At 34.6% G+C, this 12,509-nt stretch overlaps 1 protein-coding gene across 2 annotated transcripts in view; it reads right to left on the reverse strand.

Moving 5' to 3' along the window:
• Positions 1-9,490, reverse strand: part of TCF4_1 (Transcription factor 4) — a gene marked incomplete at its 3' end in the record, with an annotated part of 47,399 nt that extends 37,909 nt beyond the window's left edge. For both annotated transcript variants that reach the window (XM_035731710.2, XM_051209906.1), the window contains exons 1-5: positions 9,409-9,490; positions 6,927-7,174; positions 6,045-6,067; positions 4,476-4,641; positions 126-196 (exon numbers count right to left, since the gene is read on the reverse strand). In XM_035731710.2, coding sequence (XP_035590002.2) covers positions 126-196; positions 4,476-4,641; positions 6,045-6,067; positions 6,927-7,146 — 480 coding nt within the window. In that variant the 5' untranslated portion in view covers positions 7,147-7,174; positions 9,409-9,490. The remainder of the gene's footprint in view (positions 1-125; positions 197-4,475; positions 4,642-6,044; positions 6,068-6,926; positions 7,175-9,408) is intronic.
• Positions 9,491-12,509: the final 3,019 nt, after the last annotated feature.

Consider the following 12,509-nt stretch of genomic DNA (forward strand, 5'->3'; position numbering starts at 1 on the left):
GAATTTGTGATACAAGATGAGAGTAACAAAACAAGTTGATATAACAAGAAAATTAATGGACTCTCAATTCTATTTTTAAAAATAGAAAACAATACATGGCTTTAAAAATAAAATTATTCACCTACCTGTGAAGTGAGTATTTTTGCTGTAGCTGAGGTGCACGCGGGAATCAATTGCACCGGGTCATCATTACGCCCTGAATAAGAGTGAATTTTGTTATTTAGAGAGAGACAGAATAAAAATAAGACAATCATACTAGCTTAGTTACAGACTAACTTAAAATTCTAACACTACAATATAAACTATGTTAGGCATTCGATGCATTAACTATTTTTCAAAGGATAGAAGATAGTAAGTCAAGATTTAACAACTTCGCATTGTGATTATACAAAAGTATTTAATCACATATTGTAGAAAACAAACTCATTATGTTGATATATGTTAAAGTGAAATTAATTTAGACATAAAAACATACGATTAGTTAATAACTTTAATGAAGTGGTTGGACCTGAATGTTATGAAAATCGAATTGAATTACACTAGCTGAAACATTTACTTTAAGCTTTAAGAATATTCTGGAAAAAACAATTTCTGATTATATGAATTATGGTTGAAATATATTTTACCATTGTCTCAAAATAAGAGGCTTTCCAATAGAACAGACGGAAATACTGATCAATCTATCGAAAATGGATTTTTCTCTACATAACCATTCCCAATGTCACTTTACTACATTAAGTGAACTAATTCTATGGGATTCTGATTACTTTTTAAGTAGACCGAGAATTAGACATTAATGCTGCAGGTAAATATAATTCTACAACATACTACTTTTTTATTAACTCATATATGAATTTAACAGTTTCTATTATAAAAAAGAAAAGAAAAATAACAATCAAACTCTCCTTAAATTAAACTAACAAAACAAATATGCAACTAGACGAAATATTTGTTAAGGATACCAAGTTTATACAAAGAAGAGTGTGCTAAAGAATATTTTTATGGTCGAAAGGAAGAAACTTTTATGGAGAAAACAGGGAACACAGAAGAAAGAAAAGGGGGAAGGTGGGTCAGCATCGAAACAAGCGAAAAGAAGTAGACACACACGCACATATGTGACGGATAAAACAACTAACTGTCAACACACAAAAGCAAAGCACCTACACAACAACGATAAGTATGGAAACGAAATGGCACAAGGGGGGATTGAATGTAAAAAAAATAAGGTTTATCATACACCAAATATCTAGTCCAGAAGTACCTAGTATATTGCCCCTTTTTCACAGCACAGTTACTAAAACAGAGCTGGAGGTCTATATGAAATTGTCATAGGAATTAAGGGAAATTTGAAAACTCCTATGTTACACTGAAATGACTATGATAGAATAAAGGAAAATGTGCAGAAAATCTCAGTAGAGAGAAGATACCAAGGGAGAATATTAACACTATGAAGAAATGTGTCGAATTGATGTTTTACTAACAACTGGTCAAGATATCCATGTGTCTACTTACTTAATCAACACGTTGAAGGTAATCGTAATCATCAAAAAGCATGACAAATTTATCAGATAAGCATAATAGAAACAGACTAGAACTTTTATATGTACATAGTGTGAATACGACGAGTTTACCGGATATGTTTGATGTATTCTAGAATAATGCCAATCGAGAACAATGATAACAGTAATAGTAATACATATATAACACAGACAAGCGCAATGCTAATGTTTATTTGTCCATAATTAGATGAGAAGCAATATGTTATATAGACAAGAAATTTGTGTAATATCCCGTTGATGAAAAAGCGTACTGTATACATAAATTAGTTAGTGTTGAAACTAAGATTTAATCAATAAGGACCGCTTCATTTATAAATAATCCAAAAATTGGTGTATTCATTAGTACATTGATATGAGTTGGTAAATTTATGGGGAATGACAGAGACAATGCAAAAAGCTATCTTAATATGAATGTAAGACAAAGGAGTGAAAAAATAAAAATAAAAAAATAAATAAGAACTTTCGTCTAAATTCGATTGAATAGTTTCATGGTATTTGGGCGTCGAGTTGATGTGAGACATTAAAGAAGAAGAAATAAAGCTTAAAGTATTTTTAACTTGTAAAAAGATAGCCACATATCAACTACTCCAATAGCAAGTAATAGATTTAAGAAGCCTATGATTCTAGAAAGTTTGGATGAACAATCAATGTGCTCATAGATTTTTACCAATAAAATTCTAGTTTCCTCTAGTGTACATCACCATTATTCAGCATCATATATCTAAGGAACGGTTATCAGGAATAGTTAACACATATATTACTGAGTCTTCACTACTGTACCAACCAATTCATTGATTGTACGTAGGTGCTGCTTGTAAATACTCTATACATATTTCCTAAAGACTTAGAGACTAAACTGTTTGGGTATGGTTCAGAAACAAGTTTAATTGGAATCGGGCTGCGATTATCCTTTACATGCTTAATCCCAGAAAGTCTCTTTAAAGTCTTTCTTAAACCATTTTCCAGGAGACTGATTGGAAACATAAGGGAAACTAAGATTTTTCTATGATCCTAGAATAAAGTGAGTGTACCACGTATTTCTAAAACAGCATTAAATTGTATGTCTACTTTTCACATCTGTGTTGAGGAACAGTATGTCTGACAGTCTTATTATAATCTCTAAAGCCCCGTACAAAAGCATATCAAACAAAATAACACAACACAAATAGCAGGAGACCTGATCGGAGTTCTCTAATATCCCCATAACTGTTCACTCTTGCTCTAAATGATATTGCGAAAACAGCTCTAAAGGAAATACATGGTATAAATCGTTTGCTAAAACGACCATTCATATCCCAGCAAGTGAATAACATGGCCTTACAATACAATAACACTGAGGCTACTCAGATGGAAGTCAACCAGTTAGCGATCTGCATCATAGTTGCCTCTGGAGGACTCCTTACGCACAGTCACGAAACTTGTTAGTAATGCAGACAATGTGTATCGTCATCCACTGACGATATCCTGACGTTTTACAGATGCCTTCCCGGAGACCTCTACAGGGTGCATTACTTTTCAACGTTGAGAAGTGGCAAAAGAACATGGTTGGTCAGATTGTCATAGGTGGAATAGAGTATAATTGTGTTGACTCATCACAACTCCTTGGGTGAGGAGACAGAGACCTGAGTAATAAGCAGCTCGAAACGTTGCTAGTAACCACCACCCTTTTCTCTATATCATTTTTATTATTTTGTCATGTTCCTTTGTAACCAGTGGCATACCATGCTAATCGTAAGTGAACAAATACATAAATCTAGAACCAACTAAAACAGATGTAATCCATAACCTAGTACAAATGTCTATTGATCATACTTTATATCACTGTAACAATGCGAAACCAACAAGAAAACAATAACATGGAGAGGGAAGAAACTTGAAGACAGATAATAACTTGTTACAATCATGAGATGTACAGGATAAAGGTGGGATTTAACTAAGACATCGCCATAGGTTTACGGTCAATATCACATCTAATTTATAGTCAGTAGCACTGGCTGTCTTCAAGACCATGACCAGGAAATTTAGTTCCTTAAACTATACAGACTAATATTTAGGGAATTAGTCACAAAATGTGTGTTGGCCCGAGTCGTTGTATTAAATCAGAACAAACAAATGAAATTAACACCAAAAGAGTGCAAATAATAATAGTATCAATGATAGTAAAAGCGTGGTTCAAGAATAAGGGATAAAAAGATTTGCATGAAGAAACACTGGAAACTCGAAATCTAAGGGGTGATAAAGAATGAATGTACTTGCACCACTGTGACTGATTCCAATTCATGTTACTTAACATCTCTAACCAATGATGGCGGTTACCATACTGAGGTAGTGATGTTCGATTTTGAACCGCTAGATATCAGGTTCGAGTCCCGCCTCACCTAATTCGATCTTAGCAACCAGGTAGTACCATTAGCACTTACACTTAGAGTGTGGCTCATAAATAACCATATATATATATATATATATACCGTATCTCAGTTGATAGGGCTATACCGTCTGTAAACATTAGACAAATTATGAGTACTGAATGGAAGATTAATATATGAAATAAATAAAAAACTTTGGGAAGAAAGTACCATAAACAGATTAGTATGAAATATGTGTTTCATGGCAACAAACTTAACCAGTAGGGAACGTAAAAAGATAAAATTTGCAAAGATAAACTAAATTTTTGAGCGGCAAACATTACCAACGTTTAATCTTTCGGACTATCATTAAGGCTACTATTATTTAGAATTCTTTGCTACTCATCATGTGAATTTAATCTCATTTTGCGGATTTGATATGACAACTCGGGCTAATGTACATTTATGCCCGACTCTTACATAATAAGTAACATCATTTAATTTTACGGAATTAATCAGATTTTAACAAAATATGCGCGTAATCATCTGTCTACTAAATAAATTATCTTACCTAGACCACTTGAGCAGTCGACATTTATATTGCATTCCCTCTGTAATGACCCCGTCATTGGGCCAGTTGGAGTAGAAGGATTGTACCACAAGTTAGCTGGGGAAGAATCAACACCACTTGATAGATCATGACTGAAACCGTAATAGTTAGTACCCAATGGACCAAGCTAAAAAAACAGTTGGTATATGATTATTTCAAAATGAATGACACACTACAAGAGCCTAGGTAGTGCGAAACTAGATAATACTCATTATTCAGTGTAACAACTGACTACCAGTCCTAGCAATATGAACTAGCAAATTAACGAAAATTAGTGATGAAGTACAGGATAACGTTTCCGGCTCACAGTTATACCTATTCTTAGGGATGAGAGTATAACCGAAATCCCCCAGATCGAAGATGGAACATGATTCCAGCCAATAACAAAACAACTGAAAATTTTATGTTTAAACTATAATCTCTCCACCGAATATTTGGTGAATAGAAGATTTCAATCATTCTTTCTTATTTTCCAACTTACAGTTTGCTAATAATAGCCCGTTCTAACAACTTTTATATTTATTAAAACTAGTTTCATCTTACTAGTATACAACAATCCAATTCAGAATCAAAACTTCGAGAAAAAAGTTATCCTAACAAACATTTAGTCTTACTGTACTAAACAGCAACCTACAATCCAGTAGTTATCTTTTTAAATGATGGATAAAACCAACCAAAGGAATTTAGGAAACATTTTAAGGAAATAAATCATGTCAAGAACCACAGACAATATGGGTTATAAGATACCTTATTAAACATCTTAAAGTGGAGTGTTTCAGGATAAATTAACTACATCCATTAATTTGTGGGATGGACATATTTGAAATTGCCACATATCATGCTCTTACATTCATGATAAAATCAACAAATGAGTAGTAATCGATCTGGTTAATACATGTTACATACATATACAGCGCTAGCTAACTATAATGTGCGACAAAATAAATCTTGTGGATTATAATGCATATCAGGTTCACATTGGTTAATCTAAGCTGTGTAAAACTCCAGGTCTATTGACTTTGTCCGATTAGATGACAAAAAAACCCTGGTGCACCTAAGTGTCATTGTTTAAAGTCTATACATGGAGTAGAGACAAATGGTAATTACCTGAAATGATACATTGGCTATTACAGAATCCAACTCGTTTTAATCAATAGCTAACCTTTATGTTTTTAATTACTACAGAATCAGTCAAAAATTAATTAGTAATTTACTATAACCATTAGTTCAGGGATTTTAGATGTATCAATTTGCAAACCTCCAGGAATTAAGAGTTCTCTATACCTCTATAAATTATTTGATACACACAGTCCATTTTATAAATACATGCGTTTATCCCCATTTCTACAATTACTCTCAGATACAAACTAAATGCAGTAGAATAGACTAAATCTACCATATACAGATAAACCGAATAGAGAGAATAAGCTTTTTGCACTGTAAATTCATGTTCCGCTGAACATTTTCCAAAACGATTATCACAATCACTGGATTTTTACGAAATGCAAGTAAATGCCTGACAAAACTTACAGGCTGAGGTTCTGAATTTATATCTAAAAAAAACAGAAAAAATATGAAATATAGTGATTCAGAACGAAAAACTAGGAATTCGTTTTTTTTTTAAATACATACATGCTAGTAGCATATTTATTTCAGCTTGGATAGGTAGCACAGTTTTATCATAATTCTAGTAGAATACTAATAAGTTTAGAAAGTTAAGTGATGTGTTAAATTACGTTAAATTAGTCCAACCAATCAATTTTGATTAAATTTTTTCTATTATTAATTAGGAACTGAATATTGCTTTGTGGAACTACGAAGGAAAAAAAGCCTTACATTCCTACATCATACATTAAATCATATACGGAATATTACATAATTATTTTGTGAAATTTCAGTCAAAATCGCAAACAGTACCTAAACAATGTTTTTGGTTAAACATCAAACCTCAAGGAGAACCAGACGATTTAAACAATACTACAGCACTCCATAATATGAACAATCAAGTTCGCTATATGCGACAGCATCGTCGGTCTTTCTAAATGTCTCAGAAGACCATATTTCCTACTAGGTTATTTCAATAAGAGATGGTACAGGATATTAGGATTGCAATGATTCAAGTGTCAAATGTGTCATGATCACCAGCTGAAACTTGGATATGGTTGAGCTTGTTTAGTTTATCAAGACGACCTGGTCTTGAGATCCATATGATTAGATCACTCACTACACCACAAAATATCGAGTGTAAAACCTAAAGTTATGGGCAAAAGAATGAGAGAATTAGAAAGAACTGCTCGATCATATTAACAGAAACGATGTATCATAGAAGAAATAAGACCAAGTTACTTAAAACTACGTCAATATGGGAAACAAATAATGATTATTATAAAAGAATAACAGCGTAAAACGTACCTGCTAGAAAAGTCCCAGGTTGCGTATCAACACTGAATGTATTTGACAAAGGAAATAGTGGTTCAGATGAAGTGATCTGAGATGCTAACATAACACTTGGACTAGACTGGGTGGGTAAATTTTGGTGCAAATGATTGAAAGGCAGACCAGATGCTGGGAAACGAGTAGTGGGGCTGTGTGACAATGGTTGGAGCCATTGGCTGGAAGTCGAATGCATCATGTCTACATATACATCACCAGTTTTTGACCTGATAAAAATATCATACATAAAAAAGACTGGTAATGATAGAACCGGTTGCAACATCAAAAGCGTTAAGAAACATGAGCAGAACAGAATGTAGTATTAGAGAAGAGCCCCTTAAAACTTGGAAACCTAGATCGCCGGAATAAATGCTTAACTAGGAATAGTATCTTGATGTTTCCAAATTTTGTAACGATGCTATTCCGAAGTCAGTTTTCTAGGGTCAACTAAAACTCAAACAATGGTGTTAATCTTGTCCCCATGAGAATTAATTCAACAGAGGTGAGCAAAGGTGGAGACATTCTATTATTTCGCAACAATAAAACCATCTACAACAGTCACGCGCATGTTGGTAATGTGAGGTTATTAAACAGTTGGCTACAACCGCAGACACACAGATACATCAGGCCCAACAAAATAATAATATTCTAAGTCGTCACACCTTATAACAAAACGATAAAATTAATATCAGTGAGACTAAAAGTAAACTGTTTGGGATTTAGATCAAGATAAGTAGTTAGTAACAGATTGGCGCAATACATTTCGGCTTTGTCGATCTTTGGTTGGATCAATTTTTTTGTTTTATCAGCAACCTTAAGTCGTTAGTCCCTGTTGGTCGACTGGCCAACACCTATTTAATGTCAAGGTAAATTATCCACTCCCTTGAAATACAGAAACCCCTACTAAAACCCTTAATTTTTAGTGTCAGGCAAGTTGCATTTTTAATTTGCATTGGCAACATTCCCCTCCAGGTATTCTCAAAACAAATTTCCAGCTGATGATGTGAAACACTGAAGTCTACAACCAGATGGGTAGATTGTCATTTCATAAGGATCTGATTCGATTTCAAAGTTCGGCAGATCGAAATGAGTAAACTTACAAATCTTAAAAGAGTTAAACATTAAATTTATAGCATAATCCAAACCACAAATACCTGACTAAGTCTTCATTAGAAGTATCGTTAGTAGAGATATTTTGATCCGTTACTGTGTAAAATCATGTGGTGACAAAATGGTTTTTGTACCAGCTTTACGCTAGTAACTTCGAAATGTACTTCGACCAGTTTGATAGGAGTTTCTACCTAACCTCCTAATTTTATTTGGTTCCACTGTAAAAGGACAGGACTACTTTGGAGTGTATTCAGAGATAAATTGCAAAATCAGTCCCTGGCTCTAGATTTGGATTCCAATAGTAATTCCTGGGAACACTGGACCCATATATTTAAGAATATAGATGACTTAGTGGCGATCTAATAATAATTTAGTCATAAACACTCCCCCACCAGAATATATACTGAAGTTCACTCCCCACACACTCTAGGACAAGCATTCCCAAATTACCCAAAGCATATTGGGTTGTGAGTTTATTTTTCAACCATTAATAGAAGTCATTTCTTGTAGTTGGCTACTATCTGAAACATCAACTAACCTACCTGAACCCTTTGGGAGAAAACTTGCTACATTAAATACTTAAAATAGTACCACATACTTGACTAAAAGCTTTCGCTTCTGCCTTTTTCCGAATAATTAATTCCAATTTCAACTCTCACCCAATTAGATGACACAATGACCTTACTACGAGTAGGAGTAAAGGATGGTGAGTTGTATTACGGTTCTCAATTTAATCTTTAGTTAATAAATTATTTGACATCCATAGTTTCGTACATAAATAAACTTCCGGATACCATAATATGTTTAAGTTCAGCCGTCTGGATACTAGTTACTTTTCAAACCCTACTTCGCTGAAAGAATTAATTCACTGAGCATATTACTAGTTCAGTCATCTCAATCACCTGTAAACTGTAGAAAAATCAAATAGACCACAATCAGTGTGGAGACTGACGAAATTATAAACTTCGCACATCCCAATCTTGGCTTCAGAAAATTTACGAGTACTGAATACGTATGTTGCCGGGTGAATATTCAGAATTTAACCGATCTTCTTGACGTTTATATGTAGAGAGTACATATTGATCGCAAAAGTAACGATGCCGAAATTTCACGCACGGAACTCATATTAGCACATACTATACAAAAAAGATAACTAAATTGACCCCAACTTCATTGCTTAAAATGAAAATCTGTTAATTAATGATAGGCCACAGACATTACTGATAGTTTCTGAATAAATGTGAGTTTTCAACTATACTGTTCACATCTTTAATGAGAAAGAGGTGTGTGACATTTGGTTACAGTAGTACACAACTCAAAAAGTGCCACTCGGAAATAATAAGCAACAAACCTTTCAAATAAACATGCAAAATTCAAAGCCTGCGAACGCCCGCCTTCGTTCGAAACTGTTGACAGAAGCACAACTTTTTAAATGTCCAGCACCCTATGCAAAAGTTCACTGTTCTTTTTAAGCACTTAAAAAATTAACAACTTACTGTCTTATCCTGGTAACAACTTTAGATTTTTCAAATATTTTCATCAACTGTATATGTGAATCCTTTATGGGTATGAATAGTCAGCCTTTTGTGTTTTTATGATCACATCTTCCCTATTCCTAACTAGTTAAGCCCTAGTAGGTCGTCATAATAGTAGACAATTCGACAGAGGTAGGTAGTTTATGATATTGCGAGTGCGCTTGCATTGGTCAATAACTCCTCTTTAAAATTGTAAATCACTTGAAACCCTACACCATTAACTTCTCATTTTTATTTCCAGACTATCTTGATATCATGTTCGTCTTATTTCTGACTGTTGTTAACTCCTCTCTTTATTGGATGTAAATGAATTCTATATCCTTAATGAGTAGTTGGCTAATTTTTTTTACTGCTTTTTTCCAACACGTCGAGAACTGTTCTATCTAAGCTGGCTAATTGCAGGGAATAAGTAGCATGGCGTACGAACTGTTGGCGTAGTGCGGACGCGTGACTGATCGCCTTCAACTAAGGTGTGTCCTGCAAAACCATTGATATCAGCATCAATGTTGAATACTTGGAGAATTATTTATCTTGGAGATTTGTTTACAGCCACATAATCTCAAGAGAAACAACATAATCGCCTATTTGTGTGATTAAGGCCCAATGCCACTGCATATGTTATTCTACCTTCTGGACAGACCAATTTATTAATTCTCCTTAAGCCACATTTAGACCTTGTTTATTATTAGCTTATTAACCCTGGCTGTTTTTATATGATCATGTGTGTTAAATGCTTACCTTATTCATCACGTGTCTGCAAAGTTTTTTTTTCTGAATATGAATATTGGGTCACGCTTGATCGAAACGACTTGGCTCGCTCGTCTTCTAATTTCGTCACATCGTTTTGCTTCACTTCACTTTCTCCATCTCGTACTTCTGAAATATACGTATTCAAAGTTCGTTCTCTTATTTGATTTACTTTAACCCGTCGTACTCTAACGCGAATTAATTCGACAATTATGTACAAGGGTTGGCGGCAAATTCACGACGACGACAATCATTATACGATCTAACTGTAATCAGATACTGGTGCACGAAGAACTTTAATGCTCCTCATCATACTTCTGTTTGCTACTGTGTATTCATATTATGAGTTGGCTTTCTCTGTTCTAATTCGGCTGTTGTTGATTGATGTCTTCTTGTTCTTGCTTTCTTGAATACTGCCATCGGTACCAATAGAGATCTATAGCTTATGGTGATGCTTCTTTGATCACAGAACCTCCGGATCGAATGGGTTTCCGCGATTCCGAGAACCGTCAAGTTGTATCTTCTCATTTCCATAGCTATTTGATTGGTCCTTTCGGTCTCCCACATTGTCTGAACATTCGATGTACGTATATCAATTGTTGCTGTGGTTGTTAGAAGGGACATCGGTATTGTGACTTCCGAAGAATCTGGGCTTTCAACATGAGGCGTGGTAATTTTTCCTTGAAGTCGAAGGGCAGAGTTTAATTGGTTTAAATTGTTTATTCTGGTTAGCGTTTTCTAAGCAAGTTTGTTTTCTACGGGATGAGGTTGCTGACCGTATGCCCAACCCTCCTACATTGTGTGGGTTCGGGGAAATCAGCATCCTAGAAAAGCTACATGTGAAGTTCCCTTTTCTTATTCCTTTGGCTTATATTCGAATACAAGCGGTAATTTGCTCTTCAGATTTCTTAACATAATTTTCTTCGAAATTTTCTGAGGGTCGAGGCACAGATGTTTCTTCCCTTATGATATTGCGGTGTTGTCTCATCAGTAATTGTTAACCTGATTCTCTTCCATATTAATTTTTGCTTACGGAAAGACGTAAGATTCATTCGAATTAAACTACAGTAAAATGCTCCAATGAATGTGCAATGCGGTGAGGTTTATATTCAAATTTCAAACGGAGGATTCCTGTTCTGTTGTCCAGTCTACCAAGGATGATGATTGTTGGGTGGCAAATGGTCCTCTGCTATGGGGTAAAGGAGTAGGTAAGTAATTATTAAGATGGGAAGCACCTCAGCATAATAATGTTATATCACTGGTGGAAGAGGATAATGATAAACCACATGTATTCTTAAATTTCTTTTGCAATGTGTATATGTAACAGCTTAGGTTGATTGATTAAGAGTTGACCTCAAAAAACTAATTATATGTCAAAACAATAGAGTTCATGTATTCATTCACTTTTTTACTTTGTATAGGCATTATATTTCTTATTATCTTATATTGAATGTTAAGAAGCTTTGTTTGTTTGAACTGGTAGTCCAACGCTCCACTGTGACTGCGAGAAGATCTAAATAAAGTTTTATTCACTACTAGTCCGCTTTCTTCTATCAAAAGAACAAGGATTACCCATAGGCACGAAACATTCATTGCTTTGCCGATGCCTCAGAATCTACATATGGTGTTGTGATGTATGCTCGTTTTGAAAATGTCTCTCGTCAAATCCATTGTTCCTTTTCATTAACTGACTCCAAGGTTTTTAAGCTAAAAATTGAAGCACCATTCGCTAATAAACCCATATCAACTCTGAGAAAGCCTAAGAAAAAGAAGGTCACCAAGCCGAAAGTCAAGACACCGAAAAAGCCAAAGGCCGCTGTAACAAAAAAAGTAGATAACTAAGACCCTGAAGAAGCAAGCAGCACATCTTCCCCGTGACCTCGTACATGGTGATGAGAAAGGTGCCTTTGTACGACTTGGGAACAAGAGTAAGGGTGCATCTAGTAGCTTAAAAGGAGTCAATATTAGTCTTAGATTATGTGTAGTTCAAACCAGAATAAGGTAGCGAATTCACTTTTAAAAAGAGGTTGTGAATAGCGCTTTAACCTTTCGAGAACCAGACATCGAGGCAGTGTATAGGGTCGCATTATTAAGTCAATAAGAAGGATTCTACCATCACTACTGTTTCAGAAGGTATTGACGGACTAGTCTTTGGATACGTTTTGTAATA

This window comes from Schistosoma haematobium, chromosome 1 (assembly GCF_000699445.3).
Source record: "Schistosoma haematobium chromosome 1, whole genome shotgun sequence".
NCBI lineage: Eukaryota > Metazoa > Platyhelminthes > Trematoda > Strigeidida > Schistosomatidae > Schistosoma > Schistosoma haematobium.